Genomic DNA, 26,099 nt, shown 5'->3' on the forward strand with positions numbered 1-26,099 from the left:
GCGCCGCTCCGCCCCCAGCCGCTGCCGCCGCGAGCTTGTGCGGGGAAGGTCGTCGCCGCTCTGCCTGCGGAGCTCGCCGCCACTGCAGCCGCCGCTCTTTGCGCGACTGCCCCCTCCGCCAATGTAGAGAAACGAGGTAGAGAAAAGAGAGGAGGCTGAGTGGAACTTGAAAATGAAAAGGTTCCAGCGGGTCCCACCACGTGCGGAAGGTCGGACGGATTAACCGTAAATTTGGTTATGTCCGGCCAACCGTAGAAATAATATTGGCTTGGTGCTGCCATGATATATTTTTTTTTCTAGATAAAGTATGCTACCATGATATTGAAATCCGGCCGGATTATACTGAACTAAGACATCTGATACAAATAAAAGCTTTATTTTGGTGCACATACATCACAACTGCGAAAACTTCGCTAAGAATATGAACATTCTGATTGAGAGAACAATGCGCCTTTGTTTAGCAGACAGCCGCGATTTCCTGGATAACCCATCTCTATCTACATGTGTTAGTATAGTAGTAGGCAAACAAATAGCAAGAGTATATAGTTTCAAGAAGTCTGAATATTTCTCTCCGTTCATTAGACTACTTTGCAAGTCAACGTGTGGTGCTTAGCTACACGCATCGCCTCCGCTCTCTTCGCGAGTTGCTGGGTAGGAAGAACACTAGAAATTGTGCGCGGCATTGCCGCGCCCCTAGGATTTTTTTTACCAGTGACGTGTTGGAGGTAGTTTTCAGCATTTTGTATAGGGCTAGTAGAATTATAAATTCAATTATTTTTCTTTACAAGATAAATTGAAGTATTTGTGGGTCTTAACTTTCTTGCCTTTACCTTTTAACGTGCAATTTATATGAACACAGTTTGATCTCTGCACTTAGGAGTACTGAGTGCACGACCGCAAAGATGTTAGAACAGGAGTAGTGCGCAGTAAACCGGCAGCACTTGTGAAGTAGTAGTAGTTGCTATTTGGTGCATATTAATATACTAGTTGAATGCACGTGCGTTGCTACGGGTGAGACAAATTCTCTCTATAAGTGTCAATAATCTTCATTACATATTTATAACTACCATGACTTCTGTCCACCAAAAACCAAGAATGACATTCAGCATAACTCTTTGTAATAGCCACTGGAACGGGCAAACAACTAGGTGAAGAAACTAACACAAGCAGAGATCTGAAACAAGCATCCATCATTAGTCCACCGATCTTATCCAATCATCGAGCTTACCTCTGTTCAAATAGCATCTGTTCACAGAGCATTAGAAAAATAACACAATATAGAAGTTATCTTACTGCAAAACAAGATCCCTCCACAATGGACCATATAAATTAAGTACAATTGGGATCTAAAAAACAAAGATTAGCTAGTTAATACATGCAGCTATCCAGTTTCAAGAATTAAGCATGTCTTGATCACTGCAACATGAAAGAATCACTATATATATATATATATATATATATATATATATATATATATATATATATAATTGTTCCTTAGCAGTAGACTTTAAAGTGCTCCACATATAGACACAAAATTCGGAAGGGCGGCAGAATGGACATATGAACACAGAGGGCTGCCGGAGCTTCTACGGCAGGAAGTGTGTTTTTTCTCCCAATGTTGTTGTGAACACTCAAACCCCACTTGCAGCTGTGTCATCATCACAATCACAATTTGAAAACAAAAATTAGCACAAGCACTAACACGAGCTGAAATACTCCAAAGCAGAATCTCCTTCTGACCTCATCGACATGCTGCTCCCAGACACTCCTGAGCAGCCTAAAACACGACTTGATAGTCCTTCAGCTCCGCGGCGGCGATGGTGGTGATGTCAAGGGGGTCTGTTCTTGCTCAGGTAGTAGTACTTTGTATTTGCAGCATAAATTCTATATAGAGAAACGGACTAGATCTCGGTGTGGGACACTGAAACCTACCGAGCTACTATCCCGCGTTACAAATGTGATGAGACCACCAGCAGAGGAACCTTTTCCAGATGTGTAGACTGCAATAGGAGCTGTCTTCTCTACAAATTTGAGGAACTGTCGAAAAATAGACATTCAATATCACTGAACTACATACGGACATTTGGTTTAAAATAACGTCAAAAGAATCACAGGCATCAGTGTCAAATTACTAAACTGAATCACAATACCAATTCATACGATGCCAAACCACAGGTGTAACACAGATGTGAGTTTTATTGTCACTTTATTTTCACCATTAAACTAAACTCTATGACAATATCAAACAAAACTTGCCTGTGATTTTGCTGTGAATGGATCACCCAGAAGCAAGACAAGAATGTCCCCTCAAATGTACACCATCAGGTAGCCTCTGTAGAAAGAGACTTAAAGTATAGCATGAGAACACTATCGATTGGTAAATGGAATTAGGATTGCTTCTCTGAACATATATCAGTCACTTGATAAGAACCTATACCTTCTTAGATCCCCCAAATAACAAGTATGCAATAGCTTCCTTGACACCAGAATGACCATAAATTGAGGGGCCAATCACTGAGCAAACCTTGGCATATGCATCTGGCCTCTGTTCTCAAATTGCTTTGCAATTACCTGAAGAGCTAAGGTATGTCCAAACAAATCTTCGCTGCTCCTCAATGTCAGAGAGTACAGAGAAAGTAAATTATACAGCAAGCATAACTAAAAACAGAAAGATACAATTTAGAAACACACATGGTTATGACTTATGAGTAAAACTAACCAGGATATTCTGCAGCTTTCCATTCTCTTCTCAATTGGCAGACATCAACAAGATCGCGCTTCCGATGATCCTATGAACATCAATCCCACGGGACGATGAATCAGGACTTGGGGAAAAGCCTGTTAAACTAGATGAAAAGTGCAAGCTCGGAGGGTTTGGATGCAATCACGGCAACAGTATCCATATCGGCGGCCATGAGCGTTGATGGCAGAAGGTTTTGGATCGGATCATGCGTTCTTCGAGCGACTATGATGGCAGCTGGATTCAGATCCATCCTGTTTTGACGGATACCTTCAATCTACAGAACAACGGAAAGACGCCATTTGGGCAAAGTGGATGATGGTCTAGGCAGCCCGTTTATCTGTGTTGATTAGGCGTCCTTGTCTTGAATAAAAACAGGAAAGCATGATAGTGATGTACTCGTCTGTACATTTAGATGGCATTAACTCGGAAGTAAGTTACCTTCTGCACGTCCGCCGCCGCCGCTGGCTTTCTTTTCCCTTCTTCTTGGAGTTGGAGGCGTTTCTGTTGAGGACGGCTCGGATGACTCGCAGTTGGGTATGACAACCGAAGACTCTAGCATAACAGCCCTGCTCGGACAGGTCGTCGTTACGCCGGCCGCACTCCCTCCTCCAGCTTCCGGGCAAGTTCTGAGGGGTTCATCCTGAAGGGGTCGTCCTCATCCCTGCTGCGCTGATGCCAGGAAGATTCGCCTCCAATTCTGATGGGCTCCTCGCCACGGCGGGCGTGCGCGCTGTCACGACCGGCACGGGCCCCGGCCGGCGTCGCCGTCGCGATCACACGACGATTCGAGGGTTTGAGGATCATCGGCGATGCAAAGCAGAAGAGAAATCAGCCGAGATAAGTGGCGGAGCCACCCATCACGCAGGGTGGGGCATATGCCCCAGCTAGCCATCGTGCCCACCTGCCGCGCCCCGCCGGCGGCCCCCTGCCAGCCTGCCCCACCTAAAATTTTTGGCTAGCTCCGCCTCTGGCCGAGATCAACAAAAGGGAGATGAAACAAAAGCGTCAGCTTGTTGCCGGCGGAAACGTTGGAAGCTCACGTTGGCTTTACCTGTTGACAGAAACTTTGGCGGAGGCGGCCTGAGTTAACTTGCTTGTCGACGGGAGCGTGAACCTTGAACCCAGACAAAAGGCAAGCAAAGAAAACTGAGCATTCGTCTGCAGCCGTTAGTACCAGCTGTTTTTTTACTCGGTACAAATGCACGCATTTAGTACTGGTTCTGCAGCACAGTACCCATAGTGACTACTTAGTACCGGCTAGAGTCATCAATCGATACTAAAAGACACAACTGACGTCGAGAGAGATAGCCTGGCCGGTACTAAATAGCACTCAGAAAATTTAATACCCGGTAGAGGCACCACCCGGTAAAAAAGTATCCTATTAGTACCGGATGGAGCATTCATCCGGTACTAATGTGAGTACATGACCATAAAAAAATCTCGACAACGACGAGCGGTCAGCAACGGCCTTATCTCTTCCCATTCCCTTCTCTCTTTTTCTCTCATCTCTTCTCTCTTCTCTTCTTCTCTCTTCTCTCTTCTCTCCTCTCTGGCTCTCTCAAGCAGGGGTAGATCCAGGCGCATGGCGTCAGCCGGCCGGCCGCAGCACGGCCGCAGAGATGCCCGCAGGCGGGTACGGCCCGGCCCTAGCGGTGGAGGTGCGCGGGCGGGCGCGGCGCGGCGGCGGCCGGCCCGCGGCGCGGCCGCGAAAGCACGCACGGCGGCGGAGGCAACCAGGCCACGGCATTGGAGGCACGCCGGCTAGGGTGCGCGGTGGCTGTGGCGGCCAGGCTGCAGTGTTGGAGGCGCGCCGGCGGGTGCGTCACGGTGGCGGAGGCGGCCAGGCCGCGGCGTTGGAGGCGCGCCGGCGGGTGCACTACGAAAATATAGCTAACAAAGAATCTAATGATACTTAATTGGTATCATAAATGTTATTATCTTGTCATATAAATTTGATCAAATTTGAAAATTTTTGACTCTCCAAGATTCTTGGAGTGACTTATAATTTGAAACGGAGGGAATAGAACAATTAAATGTGATCTTTTAAAAAGATCAATTGTATTAAAAATAATTTTTCCAGTATTACAAGAAGTATAATGTATGAAGAGACAACATTTTTCATTTCAAGAGCAATCTCGTGTATACTAGGGATCACTAGATTTCCGTATCCAAACAATCGATTACGAATTTATACCGATACTATTACAAAAAAATAAAATGAATAACATGAATTATAAAGTAGATAATAATATCCATTTGAAGAATGTATGAAAAATTAAATAAGTAAATAAGACAAAAATAAGAAAAAAGAAAGAAAGTAAAAGTAGGTTACAAAATTTGCAAAATGAATAGAAGAAAGAATGTAGCTGAAAGGCAAAAATGAGCAGAGAAAAAGAAACCACAAACGGAATCACAAGAGAAAAACACAAAATAAAAAACAAGAATAAAAAATAAAAGAATAAAGCGAGTAATAACAGAACAAAAAGAGGAAAAAACATGGAAGAAAAGAAAACAAGAATAGAAAGAAAAAAAACAGGAGGCGCCTCCTTATCTGTCACCGTCAGGGTGATTTCGGCGGGGATTCCTATCTATCTTCTAGAAAATAAATAAGCTATTCATCTTTAAAGCCCACTTTGGCCTAATTATCTGTTACAAATATGTTCAACATTTCAATAAAATTAACTCAACATTTTGTTAAACATATTTAACATTTCATTTTAAAATGTTGAAACTGTAAAAACAAAATGTTGAAATTGAAAACATAAAATGTTGACAATACTAAAATAAAAATGTTGAACAAATTTCTTCTCCGACGAGCTTGCCATTTTTTCTCCGGCGGCAACGTGCGCGGCAGCGACGCGCAACGGCAGGAGCACGTGGCAGCAGGCGAGCAGCAGCACGCGCGCAGCAGCAACAGGCGCAGCGGCGCGCGGCAGCAGGCACGCAGCAGGAGCAGGCGAGCAGCAGCGCGCGCAGCAGCCTACGCAGCAGCAGCGCACGTGCAGCAGCCTACGCAGCAGGAGCAGCAGCACGCAGCAGGAGCAGCAGCCGCAGCGCGTGGCAGCAGGCGAACAGCAGCAGCACGCGCACAGCGCGCGGGAGCGGCAGCAGCGGGCGGAGCGGCGCGCGCAGCGGGCGGATCGGGGGGCGGCGGCGGCGGTGCAGGGTGAGGAAGAAGGAGGAAGAAGATTAGAGATGAGGAGATCCAATGGATGAAATGGTTTGTACGAATCTTAAACAGTGGAAGGTAGATAAGAAAAAATCTTGCGGAAGATATATAGGATTTCCGGCTGGACAGGGTGATTTTGGCCTGAACGAAATAGTTGTGACAGTCCGGCCCATGCCGCAGATAGGGTAGCACATGTGATATTCATATTGGGCCGTAGTAATGGACTAGTATACAATGTTGGGCTGAATTAGACCAAAGACGCGTGCCAATTTTCTTCAGGCGACGGATGTCAAAATTGTAGCCCGAGCAATATATATTCTCGGCGACTGACGGCAGCACCTCCATCTTCCTCGTTCCTCCTCGTCGTCTTCAAGCTCACTGTCCACCCTCAGCAAGGAGCCACGAGTCGGCAACCGTGTCGGCGTCGAGCGGAGAAACACGCCAAGATAGTAGGAAGAAGGCCATGGTGGCGCCCCCAGGGGGCGGATCCAGTAGGGCGGCTGGGGGGCTGAGCCCCCCCCCCCCCCCCCACACACTGGCTGCAACCTCCACTAAAAGCAAGGGGGAGCTAGGGGAGGAAAAGAGGGGAGAAGAAAATAGAGAGGGCAGGGGGTGGGAGAAGACATCATCTCAAAATTTCATGGCTAGATCCGCCACTGGGCGTCCCTATTTGTCTTTGGAGGCGCGGCAGACTGACCTTTTGCCTTTCTCTCGTCTTCTTTTACAGATTGCATGCACGCATTACTGCATGTTCAATTCAGCGCTCGCCGAGTTGTCGTCCGTCTGCGTCGCCGTGGTGCAGTACGAGCACGTTGACATGATGGAGAGGCCAAGCCGGTGACGAAGGCACGGCCAGCGACAAGGCCGGTACGGTGCTGCACGTCCGAGCCGGGACCGAACCAACGACGACAACGCCGCCAGACATCGAAGCGCGGCCCGACGAGGCTGGTGCTGCATATCCAAGCCCAAACCCGACACCGAACCGATGATGATTGATGACGGCGCCACCGTACGTTTAGACGCCCAGCACTGAACACGAAGCACCGCCGTGAAGACGCCGAAATAAGAAGTGACGTCGGCGCGCGGGCGATGCCGTGTGGACATCGGGGCTGTCCCAAGACGGCATCGCTGTGATGATCCGAGGAGCCATGTATGCGCGTTGCATAGGTGCAAGCGCACGCATGCTTCTCGTGAGAAGATAGCAAAATACAGTGGCATGCAGGTACGTGCGCCACCACGGGAAGCAAGCTACTGGAGTACTGCATCTACGTCACTACCGGAAACCCTATTGTTGCTGAGTGCCGACCGCTTTGCCGAGTGCCAAAAGTCGAGCACTCGGCAACATTTTGACACTCGGCAAATTTGTCTTTTGCCGAGTGCTGGAACGCAAACACACGGTAAAATTGGCTTTTGCCGAGTGCCGTGTTTGTAGCACTCGGCAAAGATAGCACGTGCCCGCCATGTGATCCAACGCCGTCCCAACGCCGTTACGGAAGTAGTGTTTGCCGAGTGCCTTAACTCAGGCACACGGCAAATGTACTCCTTTGCCGAGTGTCAGGTTCACGGCACTCGGCATAGTACGTTTTTGCCGAGTGTCAGAGTTAAGGCACTCGGCAAACTAAAAAAAACTTTAGCTTCTACCTTCCAAACTTTTTGTTCTGTTATTATACTAGTCGAGGTACAACATATCGAAATTAGGTATATTTATGTATAAGTTTCGTATATGTTATTAATTTGTTTCATTAAAATGCTAATTTTGGATAATTCAAATTGGAGCCGTAAGTGATTCGAATAATATAGTATAATGAATGAAAAAATTATATTCATGTTATTTAGTCCAATTTTGAGACATTGTCAATCAATTGAAAGGAAAATTTGAACATCTTGATCACGAAACGGGACATTTCTATATATTATTCCCCCGCGGCTTCGTGAGCAATGAGAGTGGCCACGTCGGCTAATTTTTTTTGGCCCGTCCGATTTCGCATCAGCGTCCATCGATCCGCTCTCTGAGTCTCTCGTCTCTCTTCTTCCCGTTCCCATCCGCTGCGCGAGGCCACAGCGGGACGGCCTGCGCGCCACGACGGGGGCCGGCGCGCGGGGCGGGGCCGCCGGCCCGTGTCCACGGCCGCCCTTCCTCCCCCACATCCGGACGACCCGGCGGCCGCGGCCCTCCTCTCCCGCGCTGGCAAGCAGGGGCGGCCTCCGAGCAGCGCTTGGCTGGCGAGGAACGGATCGAGGCGCGGGGGCCCCACTCGAGCACGTCAGACTCTCCTGTTTGCGGCGCGCGAGGGCCATGGCCACGGCGGCGCGCGCACGGCCCGGAGCGGCCGCGGCGCGACCACGGCGGGGCGGCCGCGGCGGCCTGGGGGACCGCCGCCCACCTCGCGCCCTGCGCTGGTGCTCCTCCACCCCTCCCTCGCCGGCGCTCCTCCAACCCTCCCATCACCGGCGCTCCTCCAACCCTCCCATCACCGGCGCCCATTCTCCCCCTCCCTCGCTCGATCACAGGCCGGCGGCGGGCCTCGCGGAGGCACAGTGGAGCAGGGGCCCCGCCCCCCGACGAGATCCTGCCCAGGCCGGCGGCCATGGCGCGGCGGCACCCCGCCGGCTGGATCCGCGCGGGTCCAGGCGTGCGGGCGGCCTCCTCCCTCCGTGCGGACTCGACAGCCCCTTCCCCTCTCATCCCTTCCCCAGACCTCCCACTGCCGCCGCCCACCCCCTTCCCCGCACCGCCGCAGCCCACGCCCTCCCCACACCGCCTTCCGCGCGGCTCGCTGCCGGTAGCCCCGCCGCTTCCACCGGCCACCTCAGCCTGCCGTCCCTGCCCTCCACACCTTGACGAGCCACGGGACAACCCCGGCAGCCGCACCACCGCTGGCCGACCCTCCATCCGAGGCGCCGTGAGCTGGTCCCTCCATCCCCGCCGCCGCCCAGAGCCCTGATCTGCTGCGCGAGGCGCGGTGAACTTCCCGCTGCCTTGACGCGGCTCTCGGTGCGAGGCGGAGCGGGGCAATCGGTCGTTGCACGGAGGCCGCGGCGCAAAACGGCGCTCGGAGATACGGCGCACGGCGGCCGCGGCGAGAGCGCCGATAGGAGATGCAGCGCACGGTCGGCCTGCAGCCGCCGGCAAGCAGAAGGCCTGGAGTTGTCCACGGCGGCGCGACGCCTAGGGGTACGCGCGGGCAGAGGTTTTCTCCTCGGCGTCGGCCGCCGAGGAGCCGCGCGGGGCCGCAGCGATTCGATGCTTGGCCGCGTCCTGGTGCAGCGATGGCGCCCACTATGCGCGGGTTCAGGCAAGAACGCCGCTACGGCTCTCGGCTCCTTCACGATGCTCGGACCGCCTCGTGGACAAAGGGTAAATTTTTTTGCCGCCCCTCCCTTCACTGTGCGCACATCGCCCTTCTGCCTCCCACGTCCGCCTCGCTCCCAAGACTCTGGCGCTATCCAGAGCACCGCCTCACCCTTCCTGCAACCCTCCTCTTCGCCGGATTTCTTAGTGCGTCGCTCCTCCCAACTCTATTCTCCCCGTCGTGCCTCCCCTCCCAGCCGTCGTCATGGACTCTCCTCTGGTGCAGCTACGTGTTGCCGTGCAGTAGTAAAACGCAGCCACGGCAATGCTGCAGGTGCCTATTTTTGCATAGATTGGACATCTGCTAGGACAGCAACCATGGCGTAGGAAAGGTGTTCGATCTATTGCCTCTTTAGCTGTGCATATATTGGTGTGCTCTTTCATGTGCAATATTAACTTGCTCTTTTTTGCAGGGTTGGTTCAACCATTATTAGATGATATTCTAGTGATTACTCAATATATATGATTGTAGAGAGTAATGACAATCTCTGCTTAAAGATAATGTGCTCCATCGACCTTTCATATCATATAGCATGTTACTTTATATACTTCAATAAATATCCATTATATGGTTGCAATGGTTGTATTTGTTTATTTATTTACCTTTGGTCAGATTGAGATTTGGAACTATCACTTTGCTTATTTCATATGTCTACTGAATTAACCTGGCTTTGAAGCCTGATGTCCCTCTATATTTTGAATTTAATAGTTTTGCTTTTTATTCCAAGTTTGGATGCTATTTTTTCAGAAGCTTATTAATTTTTCAGAAGCTTATTAAATATTAGTTGGTGAGATGCTCTATTATCACAAGTGTCTTCCCATTTTGTAAATATGTTCCCTTTTGGATTTTAACTTTTAGTTTCTCAACTAAACACTGAAAACAATATCTGCACTCTTCACAAAATTTGATTGCAGGAACAGGGTAGAATTGAAGCTCTTTCTATGCTTCCAATAGCTTGACTGCATCTTATCTGGTGTCTTTTTTCTCGAACCATCTTATCTGGTGCTAATTCAACAGAAGTCATGTCTGCAAGTGAGTGAAAATACCTTTAGTGTTTTTGCAATTTACCTCCATATATATTATCTGCCAAATTGTTTTCCTTCTACAAACATTATATGTAATATATTCTTATAGCATATAGTGTACCTTTGCTTTTCCTTTCTTCCCTTGGTTTATGAACTGTTCCTTCTATACATGAAAATTTCAATATTTCTTTCTTTCCTTGGTTTATGAAGTATTCTTTCCATCCATATTCCAGTTCTACAGCTCTCATTTATCAAAAGCAAAAGTTCATTCCAAATCAGTGGCGGAGGACCCCATGTGGCAAGGAGTGGCAGCTGCCATACCTTGGCCAAAATAATTCAATGGATACGAACTTGTTTTCAATCTAAACAAAGTCATATTTATAGCGTTTCTCTCTCAATTTCTTAGCGTTTATCTATCCCGCCATACCTAATTTTTTGGCTGCCCTCCGCCACTGTTCCAAATATATATGCACTCATTCACTGTACAAAATTACATATCTACACTTACCTTGTGTATTATCTTAGAGGAAGCCAATTCAGTATTGCATCCTATATGACAAAACACTTCCTATTAACAATGTAGATGTCGGCTTCCTGTCAGAGTTTTATTAGTCAAGATAGCAAGGAAATAAAATAAGATTACAGAAATAAATGTTTATTATTACCTTTTGCTTTAGTAATATTAATTTCTATATCAATTTTGTCCATTATTGTTCTCCCTGTTTGCACCCATTTTTTCTAGGGCGTTTATTCCTGAATACACTCTGATTAAGTTAATAGAAATATGTTAGTGCTAAAAAAATCATAAACAGTGGATGTGTGGATTTGGTGCGACTTTGATCTCCCCTTAATGCATCAAGGTTTGCCTCGAAACAAAAGGAAATTGTCATCAAAGTAGTATAGATGTTTAACGCTGTTTTTTAAAAAGATATGTATAGATGTTGTCAATCAGCACCCTCTCAGACATATATGGTCTCCTTTGTATTTGCATAACGCTGTTTGTTCATAGCATATATTTTTCTCTAACTTTGTGTCAAAGCTGCCTTGAAATATATTTAATACTATATTTGATAATGCATATTGTTTCCAAGATTTTGTCAGAGGCAGTTAGACTGCATAGAATGTTGACAAGGATGCGGCTCCTCTCTTCCAGAAAGGTGTCAGATTGTATGATGCCTTTGCCAAGCAGTCGGTCAGTTATAAGAAGCTCCTGTTCAGAATTACAGAGCAAGGAGGATATAATTGGTTTCACATTAGAAAATATCAGCTCCATGAAGATATAAGTTCTACAGAAATAAATCCTCCATACAAAATTATTCACTTATGTATTTGTTTTTATTTGTGTGTGTGATTAATATATCAACATACATCATTCTTCTATTATAATCTATCGAAAACATGCAAGAACCAGTTTGAATTTGTATCTAAAACCAAGTAGATCCTTTATTTAAAAAAACAAGTAGATCCATATAAAATCATTTTTAATAACTATTTTACTTTTGACTATTTGTAAACAGTTGTGCATATGCGCGAATGAACTTTAACTCCGAGAAAACAATAATAATTACCTCCAAAAACTTTTAACTCCGACCTTACTGTTTCCATTTCCCCCGTCGGATCTTATAAAAGATATATACCATTTTTACATTATCCTATGCTTGGGAACATTTTCTACTACAACGATAGTTGTCTCTAATATTACAAAGAAAAGATGCGCGCGCAACGCGCGCGCAATCCACTAGTAATGAGATGTTGACGAATAGATTTTAAATTCTACAAAAATCAAAAGTAGTCAAAAATCCATAAAATTTGTTATGATATCATGATAACATACAGGGAGTCTATAGAAAAAAACTGAGAAGGTTTTGCAAAAGTTGTCACATATATCTCTTACGAAACGAAGTATCTCCGAAGAAGTTTCATAGAACTGAGAAGTATTCTTTGAGATTATGATTCAGAGTGACGTTCGAATTGGGGTTTCACTTCATAATTTTTTTATAGCTAATAGACATGATGGATTGTGTAATGTTAAATTTTGGTAATTTTCTGAATCCATTTGATAATTTCGAGATTTTTTTCCATCTATAGTATTTATAGTGATGTAACTTGAATTTAAACTAATAGTGCATGAAATAATGTAATTTTCTTCGTTGAAGCATGTGAAATTTTTTGTATAGACAATAGACATCATGAACTGGTTCGTGTTAAATTTTGGTTATTTTTCAGATTAGGTAAATATTTTTTCAATTTTTTTTGGCAAATGTAGAGAATTAGTTCCTATAATTTGACATTTAGTTATTAGTGATTGAAATAATGGAATATTTTTTATGGACACATGAAATAAGATTTGTTGAGTACATTTGATAATTAAATTTCGAATTATATTCAAAGAAATTCGTGATTTCAAATTTTGAATCGAAAGTACAAGAATTTAAATCAGAAAACAAAAAAATGTTTGCCGAGTGCCACATCTGTGAAACTCGGCAAACCCTCAGTATGGCGAGTGCCGCATCACTGGCACTCGGCAAACCCCGCATATGCCGAGTGCCAGATCTGGCACTCGGCATACGCCGCCCCCCCCCCCCCACACTTAGCCGCACAACGCACACACGGACACACAACACACACACACAACGCTGACAGTCACTCCACCTCCTCGCCGCCGCGTCGCAGAGCCGCCCCGCCAGCTCCACGCCACCGCCCCGCCGCGCCACCCCGCCAGAGCGGCGTCGGCCCGCTGCGGCGCCGCCCCGCCCCGCCGCGTCCACGCCGGCCCTGCCCGCGCCACGTCCCGCGGCCGGCACACCACCTCCAGGCCGGATTGACGCCGCCTCGACGCCGACCCCGCCCGCGCCACCTCCACGCCGCTCCGACGTCGTGCCACCGCGGGCCCAGCACCTCCACGCCGGAGAGACGCCGCCTCGTGAGATCGGCTCTGCCCCGCCCGCCCGGCGCCTCCACGCCGCGGCACCTCGACGCCTGCCCCCGCCCGCCCGGCGCCTCCACGCCGCGGCACCTTGCCGCGTGAGCTCGGCAAACCCAGCCCGTCATGGCAGCCGCGTGAGCTCGGCTCTGCAGCGCCGCGACGACACACTCCGCTGCCACTGCCGGACACTCCGCCGCTGGCACCCTCCGCCGCAGCCACTGCCGCTGAGGAACAAGGTAAGTAGAATGAGATAATGCTAGGATTTTGCATTAGTGTTGTCAAATTAGAGATCTTCAAATATATATGCTATGTTTATTTTAGTGAGATAATGTACTGCAATGTGATGTAGAAACCGTTGCACTGGTCCTTTCTCTTCGCAGCATGTGATGTAGAAACCTTTTGTTTCACTTGACTAGCTGCTTTGCTCTTGCATGACCTGCGCCTGAACACTCCCCACAAATAAATAACTTTTCAAGTGTAGTAGTTGACAGTAGAAACAATTACAATGCAAAATTGCGGTGACCAAATGCAAATGCAAAACAGGTGCAGTGCCATATTGTATCCATGACATTAGTAAATTACATTGAGATATCAACAATATGGTTATAACAGCTACTTCACTCGTAATTGACCAATGACCATCATATCCATGAGGTTGTTGAATCAACAATATAGTTGTAACAGATGACATGACACAAAAAAGGTGTTCGATACAACCCAGATAAGATGGTGCATCCCTCCGACGGTGAGTCATGGACTCATTTTGATGAGATTCATCATGAGAAAGCTGTCGTAGTTACAGAACTTCACGAAAGGTGTCGTAGTTACAGAATCTGCACCGCAGATGCAGACGGGTGCCGTGCTTCATGCTCAGATAGATGCTCTCCAGGTCAATGATGTAGGTGGTTTTGTGGGATATGGCGAAAAACATTCTTGGACTCAGGTCTCTGGCTTGTGGAGGCTTCCCTATATTAATGATCTCCTCCTTCCACACAATATTGATGCCATGCACACTGAAAAGAATTGGGGCGAGGCTCTTTTTGGAACTGTCATGGACATTCCTGATAAGACGAAGGACAACGTCAAGGCTCGAGTGGATCTAGCAACCTTGTGCGATAGACCAAGATACGAAATGAAGATTCCGAGACCAGGGAGACAATGGAGGAAGACTCCGGCGGATTTCGTCCTAACGAGGCCCCAAAAAAAGGAAGCACTAGAGTGGATCCAAAAGTTACAATTTCCATATGGGTATACAGCGAATCTGAGGAGGGGAGTTAATTTGGCTACGATGCGAATCAACGGGCTGAAGAGTCATGACTACCACATATGGATTGAGCGGCTTCTTCCTGTGATGGTTCGAGGCTATCTCCCTGATAATATATGGCGAGTGTTGGCAGAGTTGAGCAATTTCTTCCGCCAGCTGTGTGCTAAGGAGTTATCTCGGGTCGTTATTTCGGACATGGAAAAAGTGGCCCCTGTGTTGCTATGTAAGCTGGAGAAGATCTTTCCACCCGCCTTCTTCAATCCGATGCAGCATTTGCTTCTACATCTTCTGTATGAGGCACGGATGGGGGGCCTGTGCAGTACCGTTGGTGCTATCCAATTGAGAGATGTCAGAAGGTCCTTCGAACGAAATGCAAAAATAAATGTAAAATTGAAGCTTCTATTGCCGAGTCATATATTTTGGAGGAGGTGTTAAACTTCACAACCACATACTATGGTGACAATCTTCCCAGCGTGCATAATCCACCCCCTCGTTACAATGCTGGCGATAATGAATCGAGTCTCAGCATCTTCCGAGGACAACTTGGAAGTGCAAGTGATGCGAGGTACAAGACCTTGAACCATGAAGAGTGACGCCGTATCATGCTATACGTGTTGACCAACCTTTCCGAGGTGGAGCCGTATATTGTGTAAGTACTCAACATTGTGCCCAATTCACGAGTTTCCGTTTCACAAGGTTCCACTTCTTAGCATCCAACCCCCTTTGTCATTTTTGATATAGGGAATTTCAACGACTATTTTGGCGTCGCTCAAGGGCTCCAATCCCGATGGAAATGGAGAGTCTTCTTAAAAATGGCGCGGGAAATTCACAACCCGATTTCATTTATTGGTTTCAACAGAAGGTAGTCTTGAATTCATAGTTCTATTCCATTTCGTTGTCCTCGAACTATATGACAAACTATCCTGCATACGCTTGCAGGGCCAAACTGATTCGTCCATGAGTGCCGAGTTGAGACAGGTTGCCGATGGTTTTAGCTACAGGGTCAAGTCATTTAACGTTTATGACGTGAACGGATATCGCTTCCACACAATGACATACGAGCAGAGTCGACCCAATCGAAGATCCACTAATACCGGCGTTTTTACGCCAGGTCAAGACGGAGTCGAGTATTATGGAAGAGTTGAAAAAATATACGAACTCAAGTTTCATGGTTCTGTACCGCTCACTCCAGTTATTTTCAAATGCCATTGGTTTGATCCAACATTAACAAGACATACCCCTAGTGTTGGCCTAGTCGAAATTCGACAGGATTCAACGTTACTTGGCGAAGATGTGTACATTGTGGCTCAACAAGCCATACAAGTTTATTATCTCTCATACCCGTGCCAAACCGACCACCGTCTTCGGGGTTGGGATATTGTGTATAAAGTATCGCCACACGGCAAACTACCTCTCCCAAACAACGAAGATTACAACAATGATAGAGAGTTTTTTCAAGAAGAGGGGCTACAAGGGAGTTTCGAGATAGACTTATCCGACGAGATTGGAATGGAAGTCGACAATGAAAGGGAAGTTGACGAGGAAGGTGGAGATGAGGTTCAAAATATTCAGGACTTACAATTACTAGAGCGACTACGTTTAGGCAGAGACAGTGAAGACGACATTCCTCCTTCGGATTCTGCTGGTTATGTTGACATAGCTGATAGTGATTATGAGGATTACGATCCAGCTAATCCCGATTATGATGACTACTTCTAAAACATGTAGGACTCGCAATATTTAATATATATTATGTTAATTTCTAGTTATATTTTCTTTATTTTCATTTATTTGCAAGTATTGTTTATCCTGACTAATTAGTTCACTCCTTTTGATTTCAGGTAACTAAACAAAGATGCCAGGCGGTCACAAGATGACTTGGCTGAGCTCCTTGTACAAAGGCAGTGGTGGAGGAGGCGGTAGTGGGTCCGACGCACCCGAGGGGTCCGGGAGCCGTAGTGTTCGCAAAGGTGGTGGAGGAGGGGGAGCGAAAGGGAGACGGAGAGGGAGGGGTGGAGGAGGAGGAGGTAGTAGGAGTGGTGGAGGAGGTAAGGTGAGGAGTGGGAGGAGGGAGAGGACCCCTTCTCCTGTAGAGGCCGAGGAGGAGGAGGAGAGGGTGGAGGACCAGGGGAGCGAGGAGGAGGAGGAGCACGTGGAGGGGGCCGAGGAGGAGGTCGAGGAGGGGGCGGCAGGAGATGAGCGGGTGGTGTGGTTGCGTGGACCATCGCAACTCCCGCGACGTCCGATACCTCTAGCGAGACGCCCGATGATTCGGCCACTAGAGCCTAAGTATGTTAGTACTTATTTATTATGCATTACATATATTTAAAATTGCAATACTAACTAAAATTTTACCTTAAACACTCTTGGAGGGGGTGGTTTTTTGTGCAGCTTGGTGAGCACAAACGGAAGCCCAATGGTATCTTGGGTCTTTTGTGCCGGCTGCTCTTCCCCGGGCTCGTGATGCATGCCGGGGTGCTGGAGCCGGCATACACGTGGGACCACTACATGGCCTGCCCGGACGCTACTGACTCGACCCCGCCCATTCGCCCACGGCCTGAGACTTCAATGGCCAGCGTGCACCAGAGACAGGTTAGTTTAGATTTAGTTGTCATTCTATTATTAAAATGAAACTTTGCTTCGTATTGTAACATGGAGGTTTAAATCTTGTAGGCCGAGATGGAGGCAAAGTTTGAGGAGGAGAGGAGGTGCCGACTGGAGATCGAGGCCAAGCTGGAGCAGGAGCGGAAGCTGAGTGAGGAGCAGTCGGTTATGTTGCAAAGCATGGTCACCTGGATGCAAGGACTTGGCGCGTCGATGAACTATGCGACGCCGCCTCCTCCCTTCGTCTTTCCAGCTCAGCCTTACTTTCCTGCAGGACCTTCTGACACTCCAGTGAGTATGATTTGTTTGTAGATATTATTATATTTTTGTTATGCTTCAATTTATATGTTCCTATTTGCAGAATCAGTCGTGGAACGCATCGAACAACCCTCCTCTGGACCAGAACTCGCCGCCCGCCCAGTGGCCAACTTGGCCCCACAGACCTGAGCAGTGAGTGCCTTGTAGTACTAGTGTATTGGACTTATTATACGTATCGGACTATATTCTATTTTATGGACTAGTATTATGTATCGGACTTGTGACATATGTGGACTATATTCTATGTGATGGACTTGTGTTATGTATCGGACTCGTGTTATGTATTGGACTTGTGATATATGTGATGGACTGTGTTATTTTTATCGATGCCATTCTCGTCATTGTCAATCATATGTGATGGACTATAACTGGCTGTAATGACCTCTGCAATCACATATATTTCTGTTGTATTTGTATGGAAAAATAGAGAAAAACGTAACAAAAAAAGAAAAATTCACCACTTTGCCGAGTGTTTAAGCCAAAACACTCGGCAAAGGAGCTTGCACAGGTCAGCAGCGCAGTCACTTTGCCGAGTCCTAAAGTACTGGCACTCGGCAAAGATTTGAACGTTTGCCGAGTGCCACTGCCTTGACACTCGGCAAACCAGACACGTGGAGGTACCCTGGCGCGGGGACTTTGCCGAGTGTCCGAGTCGGACACTTGTCTGCCGTTAGACACTCGGCAAACCGCGGGACCAGGGTGGCGCCACGTGGCTTCTTTGCCGAGTATCAGAGCACTTGGCAAAACCTTTGCCGAGTGCCCGTATTCCCACACTCGGCAAAGTAAACTTTGCCGTGAGAATCTTTGCCGAGTGTCGTTTGCCGAGTGTTACACTCGGCAAAGACTTTGCCGAGTGTAATATATCCTTTGCCGAGTGTATCTGACACTCGGCAAAGTTTGGAAGTCCGGTAGTGCGTATGGCCGCCTCTCGCTACTACAAGATTATGAAGCTTTCTGCGCACGGGATTTTTCGTGCGGAATTACTTCATCCATCTACAAGCAGCTGCCCTCATCGATCCCGACTATCCACCCGACAAACTACTATGACGCCGTTCAAGACCGATGGGGCGCTATGACCGGTTTATGGATGACACCGAGGCCATCCACACCACCACCACCACACGTGCATGTAGAATGGAGGAGAAGGCCAAAGACGACAACCACATAAACAGAATTAGAGGTACTCCTGCAAGCTAGACTTTTAGGGGCAATTAACAGAGTGCTTTCTAAATACGATACCAGAAGATCAAGTCAGATCAACCCCAGCAAACTAGGGAGCGTGGAACTTCTGTCACCTGAAAAGATTATTAAATACTTATTCCTTTGTCTTTTCTTCTTTTATGTACTTGGTACACTGCCACGCTCGCATGTACTTTTTGCAAAGATGATGATATGCACTATTTTTAATGATTTTCCCCCAAACCCAACTCATGGACTGTTTCTTAACACGGCCCACTGAATCAAGACTTTCAGGCCTCTTTTGGAATCATGGATCTGGCCCAAGTAGTTCGCAAATGCCATAGCAGAGCCTACTACTACTATTCCCTCAGAGGCGGAGCTACCCATCACGCAGGGTGGGGCAGCTGCCCCAGCTAACTCCAGAACAAGTAGTCAATAGTTATCAATTAAAACACAAAACTGCGCATGGTCTGGTGGTAAGAGGTGCTTATCCTGAGGAGTAGGTGGCAAGTTCGAATCCTTTCCGCGACTGTTTTGTACTATTTTTTCCCCCTATTTTCCCCACACCAGGCTCATTTCCTCGTGCTTGCTTAGTTCCCTCGCTTTCCTCCGGCTGGTTCACTCCTGTTTCCTTATTTTTGAGTGTTATTTTCAAATCAATGTAATATATAATTATATATAATATATTACACTAGTATTTTTTTTCTATTCTCTAATGAGATATATCCTCTTAGATTTATTACACATAGTCACATATAATCATATATTACACTAACTCATTTGTTCTTCAAATTTACAAGTTGATATTGATTGAATTAATGGATTATATTAAGGTGGTATTTTCTGCTATCCTCTACCCTCTTAAATCAATCTTTTGATTTATTACATAGTAGATATTCATGTATGTCTTATGCAATGTCATTAAAAAATGTGCTTATAGTGATTTAATATTTAGATTTATTACAGAGTAAATATTCATGTATATCTATACGATGTCATTAAAAAATTGTATTTATAGTATGCCCCACCTAAATTTCTAGGCTAGCTCCGCCACTGTATTCCCTAGTAGAAGTTGACCGAGGCCTGGTAGGTGCAGCCGAACTGCCAGTCCGCCGGCGCCACATCGTCCGCCACGACGGACCTGCCGTCGTCTGTCTCCACCTTGAACGACAGGCTCTGCCCCGTGACGTAGGCGCCGCTCTGCCAGTTGGCCCCCCAGTTGCGGCTCATCGGCAGCCAGTCCGTGGCGGACCCCTTGATCCACGCCGCGGCCACCGCGCCGGCGCCGCCGACGTTGCTGACCAGCACGAGCTCGAAGTAGTCGTGCCCGCTGATGCCGAACCTGACCCCGCCGGAGCGCCGGCAGGGGACCCTCCTGTAGTTCACCGGGACCACGCCGGCCCGGTACACGCCGATGGCCTCCCACGCCGGCTGCGACATGTCGAAATGCCGCCGCGGCGAGTTGCACCACCCACTGGGGTCGCCATAGTTGGGCGGGCAGAAGTTGGTCGCCGTCACGATCACCGACGGCGGCGGCGACCCCGGCTGGCAGTACTCCGTCCGCGACGCGTCGCAGGCGACCAGGAAGCACGCGCCGCAGGAGGCGCCGTCGCCGTAGAGCGCCGTCGTCTGCGCCCCGTACCCGGCGCTGTACAGGTCGCCGTACCCGCACGACCCGCCTGCGTAGTAACGAGGACGACGCGCACGTCGATGCCGCGAGCGCGTGGGTCACAGCTTTGTTCGAAACGAAAATGCATGGTTGCCACTTGCCAGTGGATGCGTGTCTTACCCATGGTGCCGGACGCGTCGCTGCCGCCGTAGAACGTCTCGTTGGCCGGCGTCCAGGACGGCTGCGCCGCGGCGCCGTCGAGCCGGGCGGCGCACAAGCTCAGCAGCAGGAGCAGGGTCGTCGCCTTCTCCATCGTCTCTCACTCAGCAAGACACTGCCTGCCTGACAAGAATACAAGATCGCGATTGCAAAGTTGCAATCTGTTGCGACTGCACGGGCCTTCTCTGCTACCACTGCTTATATATAAGCCTGCAACTGCCGGCGGCAAGCGAACGGTTGGCTGACGACGAGGTGATCATGCACGCTGCATGTGGCCTCCCTGTTTCTGATCTGGTCAATCATGGGGTCACGGATCAGGCTGATGCACTAGTTAGTATACGTGCTGCTGGTATCCTGGAAGACAGGCAATGAATAATTAATTCAGCCAAGGAATCTTAGTGATTTGATAAACCCCGTGCCTGAATTATATATGGTTCGTTTGACACCAGGTGGTTGTTCTTCCTTGGAAGGGAGAGTTTCATCTCGTGTGCTTACTTTGAAGTAGAATTCTGTCTCGTGCCCCCGTCGTTTTCGGGTGGCCGAATGAATGGCTCTAAGGGGGTGTTTAGAAACAGGGACTTCAAAAAAGTCCTAGGGACTTTTTAGTATTTAGAAGTATTAAATAAATATTAATTATAAAACTAATTGCAGAACCCTGGGGCTAAACTGCGAGACGAATCTAATGAGGTATCTTAATCTATGATTAGCGAATGGTTACTGTAGCATCACTGTAGCAAATTATGAATTAATTAGGCTCATTAGATTCGTCTCGCGAAAAAGCACTCAGCTGTCAAAAAACATTTATAAACAAATTTTATTTAATACTATAAAATAATAAGATTCCTTTTGATGTGATAGGGACTTCTGAAAAAAGTCCTGGAGCCAAACAAGGCCTAAGTGAGATCAAGAAAGTATCTGAATCTGAACATGGTAGGATTTGATGTTTGCGTAATTGATTCGTCTTTTGTTTTGCCAATGATTCTTCGTTTCTTGCCATTGTTCATACTTTCACTTCAACATTGTACAAGTATATATGTATTCCCAGCTCATTGGTAAATCCAGTTTAATTTGACCTCGATCATTTGCTGGGGATATGGATTTGCCTTTCGTTAATCGTGATCCTTTATGCTTCAGTTCAGGCTAGTCTTACTATTACTAATTGGAGGCTCCTTTTGAAGCCTTTAGATGAAGCCACATAGAATCCTAGGTGGACAGTCTAAAAAAATAGAGAAATCTTACAAATTCTCATAAAAATCAGAAACATCCGGCCATCAATTCACCAACTCTAATCATAATAGACATTGGATCTGTTATCTTTTGTAATAAATTACCCACCTTTGCAATTATGAAAATAGACTAAAGTAACCCCCGAAATATGTATCTAAATTACTCATCTCTGCCATTATAAAAAATAATCTAAAGTAACCTCCTAATCTTTATGTAAATTACCCACTTATGTCATTAAAAAAATATCAAATAACCCCTAAATTTTCATATATATTATCCAATGATAACATAATAAAAGTTAAAATCAACCCCAAATCTGAAACAAAATTATGTTACTATAATAAAATTTTAAAGCGCATCAATATAAAATTCTAAATTACTATTTCTATTATTATTAATATATTATTTATGTTATTATTTATATAAACATATATACTAACCTTAAGGTGTTTGTCACCATATATTCATGTACAAAAGAAGATATAAGAATACCAATTTTGATGTTGTTCACATAACTCAAACAAAGCATTCAATTAAACACATACTCCCTCCGTTCTAAATTATAAGTCATTCCAAGAATCTTGGAGGGTCAAACCATCTCAAAGTTTGACCAAAATTATAGAGAGAAACACAAAGATTTATGATATCAAATAGGTATACTATGAAAATATAGCTAACAAAGAATCTCATGATACTTAATTGGTATCATAAATGTTATTATCTTGTTATATAAATTTAGTCAAAATTGAAAAACTTTGACTCTCCAAGATTCTTGGAATGACTTATAATTTGGAACGGAGGGAGTATCAAACATATATGGAGGTGTGATAAACATTTATCTTTGCACTACTGGGTTAGAATATTTAATTGGTTAAAGAGAGCGTAAGATAGATAATTGTTAGATATCTCTAACTAGCCCGTGCGGGAACACGGGTTGATAGACTATTTATATTAATTGAGGCACCACTCCCCCAATGTATGCAGATACAGAGTACTAAGAGCAATTACTATGGGTGGCGCATAAGAATCTACGTGGACGAAGAGAGAGAAGGAGGCGGGCTTCTCACCATGCGCCTGCTGAAGCCGGCAAAGAGAATTTGTGTTCACTGCTATTGGCTGCGTTAGCAAGGCCCACCACCATCACGGCCTGCCTCCTAGCCCCGCAGCAGCGGGCGCTGCTATTATTTATGCTCTAAGAACATTTTCAAGAGTTCTTGTATCTTTAGATAAGTTGGCTAAAAAAAGAAAAGGAGACAAAAAAAACTCTCATCCAATAGATACTTTATGTACGTCATCTTCTATCGTTATTTTGTATCCAGAGGATGCCGCAGGGCAAAGATACCGAGCCCATCGGCTCTTGTATCCCGCCCGCATGGCCTGGCCCCACCCCGCGACCCGCAGCTTTCCTCGCAGCTCTGGATCCGCCGGCGCGAACTCCTCTTCTCCTTCCTCTTGCTCGGGTTGGTGGAGTCCGATTCGTCGACGGCGAGGTCGTTCGTGCCGGCGGCCCAGAGGAAGGAGACCTCACTCCCCGTGTCGGACGCGGCGCAGCTCAGTCTGGGCGCCTCGGCCCGTGACCTCGCCTCAGGACGCGAAACGAGGCCGCGGCCGCGCGAGCTCCGGCCGGATGCTAAAGCCCGCGCCTTTGGGGCGTGCCGGTGCCGACACCGCCGCGGCCTGAGCCACTGAGAGCTCGCAGTAGCAGGTGGGCCGCTGCAGGTCCTCCCGCGCGGTCGCCGCCGTCGTCTCCTTGTCGAGCTTGGAGAAGAGGAACGAGATGTAACGGCTGACAAGCTAGTCGAACGCCGCGTTGGAGAGCATCTTCATCGCGAGCAGCACACCACACACCCTTGGTTGCTTTCTCGATCTGGAGGCCGTGCAAGAACAACTCGGCCGGCAAGATCAGAGTGTTTCTTGGCGTTCCGATGTGTCGTGGGGTCGCGGAGCCAGTCTGGACGGGGAGCGGCCCCGCGCAGGCCGGCGGGCGGAGGGAGGCGAGGAGACGGCGCAGGCGGCCGCCGGCGGAGGGGCGCTTCAGCGGGCTGGTGGTTGGCATCGCCGGCCGACGCCGGCGAGCATAGGAGGCGGCTTTTAGTGAGCGTGCGAGGGAGACAAGGAAGGAGGTAGAGGAGGAAGAGAGGTATGCTCGTGGTTGGATTTAGAGAAATCGTTGGATTTCATCACTTTTTGGCTAGTTATTTTGTTTTACGTAATAGTTAAATCGGAATTTTAGCTACTCATAGATACAAGAGCATGTATAATTGATTTCCAGATCCAATCAACTTCCCGTCTGCAACCATCCAATCAAATCTGACTCTCCAAATCCAATCAACTCCCCGTCAGCATGCATGCTTCCAATCAAATGAATCCTGCTGCCCGCGCGTGACTGCCCTCGTCGTCCCCGGCAGGTCGTCGCGTCTCCTGCAGCTCCGGCGACTTGGCTTCGATCGCCCGGAGGATCGAACTGAGCCGCCGCCGTCTTCCGTCGTCAAACTGGGCCGCGTGGTCGTTCAAGACTGCACCGAGCTGCTTCGACCTTGCAGGAGCACGTACACGCATGGTCAATCGCTCTGCAGCCGGCCGCTCACCGTCGGCAGTTGTGTTGTGCTAGAAATTAGAATACACATCATGCACATTCTCCTGCATCTTAGTCTACAAGCAGGGATGTTAATTTGCTCATTTTTGTTTTTGTTTTTTTTTTTGAAAGACCCGGACAGCTTCCGGTATGTAAGAAGAAAGTATTTTACCTGAAAAACCAAATAAAGTAGAACCATCTCCAACGGCTCTGGCCATGCTATTTCAATTTTTGGATCGTACTTGCTATGTATAAGTATGTTGTTTACAGAGAAACAAAAATTCTTGACTAAAAAACACAGTTTCTATATATATGTATTTGCCTGCAGAGAAGGTAAGTTCGCGAGACTTGAAAATCAAAACATATCAGGAAGATACGCAGTTCCAAAATTACACCACCCATTCGCCTTTCTATATATCTATCGTCTACCGCGGCCACGCATGCACGCAATGAAATTGACTTGCTTTATTTGTGTCCTCCAACAATTCATTATTCTTGGTAGGGAAGGAGAAGGACGACGATGCCTCGAGGGAAGCTCGGAATGCAGCTGATCGAGAACCCCAAGAAGCGCCGGGCGGCCTACAAGAACCGGCGCGACGGCCTCGTCCAGAAGACGTCGCAGCTCGCCACCCTCTGCGGCGTCGAGGCCCTCCTCGTCTGCTTCGACCCGAAGCCCGCCGGCGGCGCCGGGCACGACGGCGGCGCGGTCACGACGTGGCCGGGCGACCGCGAGGACGTGCTGGGGCTCATCAGGAGGTACCGCGACACGCCCGCGGACAAGATCCGGCACAGCTTCACCGCCGCCGCGTACTACCAGGAGGAGCTCGCGAAGCAGCAGCAGAAGCTCCTCAAGATCGAGCAGTGCGGCCCGGACGCGCTCGGCCTCGAGGACTGCCGCCTCGCCGACCTCTCCCCCGCCGACCTCGGCGCCCTGCTCGCCGCGCTGGACGAGACGCTGCGGAAGACGCAGCAGCGGATCGTCGCGCTCGGCGGCCACGTCGAGGAGGACGGCGGCGACGTGCCGCCGGCGGCGACCGCGTTGGTCGGCGCCGCCGCACCCACGCCGCCGCTGCCGGACTACAGCTCCTTCGACCTCGCGTTCACCGTGCCGGCGGACTACGCCGCCGGCTCCATGGTAACGCATCAGTACTACTGCCCTCCTCTTGACTTGCTGTCACCGCCGGTCATCCCCCTCCAGCCGCCGTGCCTTGCCTATGCCTACCATCAGATGCCGCTGCCGGGCTTCACCTTTCAGATGCCGGCGCCGCCGCCGCCGCTAATGGCACCACTTGACATGGGTATGTCTGGCACCGGCACCGTGGACTTCCCGCCACCTTTCGCCACGAACTTGCCCCACGGGTTCTATGATGATTTTATGCCAGGTTTTGATGCCACCGGAGGTGGTGTGTACGTCGACGGCGGCTATGGTGCCGGCGGTGGGAAAAGCTTTGCTGCCGCCTACGCTGGTGGCAGCTACCAGCATGAGCACCACTTGCCCGCCGGCGTTTGGCCTGTGACTGTGAGCGGGCTGAGCAACGATCCCGGGCCTATGGATGCTGCTGCTGCGCTCAAGGAGAGGATCGACTTCGCAGTGCTGCCTGGTAGTAGCAGTAGCAGCACCAGCACCTGCTTTCAAGGAGGGTTTCAGAAGAAATAGCTACATGGTATGGCTACATTAATTCGTGTTTCATCCAGATGCAGGGTCGCTGTGGATTTAGCTTATCATAAACTTGACTAAGAAAGCTTGTCGAGCTACTAGGATCTTTTGTGGAAGGTTATATTAATTAGATTGTTAAAAGTTTTTGTTAGGGTTTAAGCATCTAGCTGTTTTGGATGGGATTAACCATATATATGCATGTTTATATTTGTCCGGAACATTCGTCGGATT

General features: G+C 48.1%; 2 protein-coding genes and 3 long non-coding RNA genes across 5 annotated transcripts; 2 read left to right on the top strand and 3 right to left on the bottom strand.

Moving 5' to 3' along the window:
* Positions 1–1,456: 1,456 nt before the first annotated feature.
* Positions 1,457–2,035, bottom strand: LOC120706341. Its single transcript, XR_005688257.1, has 2 exons — positions 1,741–2,035; positions 1,457–1,648 (listed from the first exon to the last, which is right to left on the bottom strand). It is a non-coding gene; the product is annotated as an uncharacterized LOC120706341 (long non-coding RNA).
* A 220-nt stretch (positions 2,036–2,255) lies between these two features.
* On the bottom strand, positions 2,256–3,073 carry LOC120706342. The gene is made up of 3 exons (XR_005688258.1): positions 2,720–3,073; positions 2,438–2,605; positions 2,256–2,332 (listed from the first exon to the last, which is right to left on the bottom strand). It is a non-coding gene; the product is annotated as an uncharacterized LOC120706342 (long non-coding RNA).
* Positions 3,074–9,773: 6,700 nt separating this feature from the next.
* LOC120706343 lies at positions 9,774–11,720 on the top strand. The gene is made up of 2 exons (XR_005688259.1): positions 9,774–10,297; positions 11,382–11,720. It is a non-coding gene; the product is annotated as an uncharacterized LOC120706343 (long non-coding RNA).
* A 5,290-nt stretch (positions 11,721–17,010) lies between these two features.
* LOC120709689 lies at positions 17,011–17,538 on the top strand. The gene is made up of 3 exons (XM_039995359.1): positions 17,011–17,072; positions 17,154–17,375; positions 17,446–17,538. The coding sequence occupies exons 1-3, from the start codon at positions 17,049–17,051 to the stop codon at positions 17,536–17,538; spliced, it is 339 nt and encodes a 112-aa protein (XP_039851293.1). The 5' UTR covers positions 17,011–17,048.
* A 1,974-nt stretch (positions 17,539–19,512) lies between these two features.
* On the bottom strand, positions 19,513–20,503 carry LOC120710515 (expansin-A9-like). Its single transcript, XM_039996183.1, has 2 exons — positions 20,371–20,503; positions 19,513–20,260 (listed from the first exon to the last, which is right to left on the bottom strand). Exons 1-2 carry the CDS (start codon positions 20,501–20,503, stop codon positions 19,644–19,646), a joined length of 750 nt encoding a protein of 249 aa, XP_039852117.1. The 3' UTR covers positions 19,513–19,643.
* Between the last annotated feature and the right edge of the window lie 5,596 nt (positions 20,504–26,099).

This window comes from Panicum virgatum, chromosome 5K (assembly GCF_016808335.1).
Source record: "Panicum virgatum strain AP13 chromosome 5K, P.virgatum_v5, whole genome shotgun sequence".
Lineage (NCBI taxonomy): Eukaryota > Viridiplantae > Streptophyta > Magnoliopsida > Poales > Poaceae > Panicum > Panicum virgatum.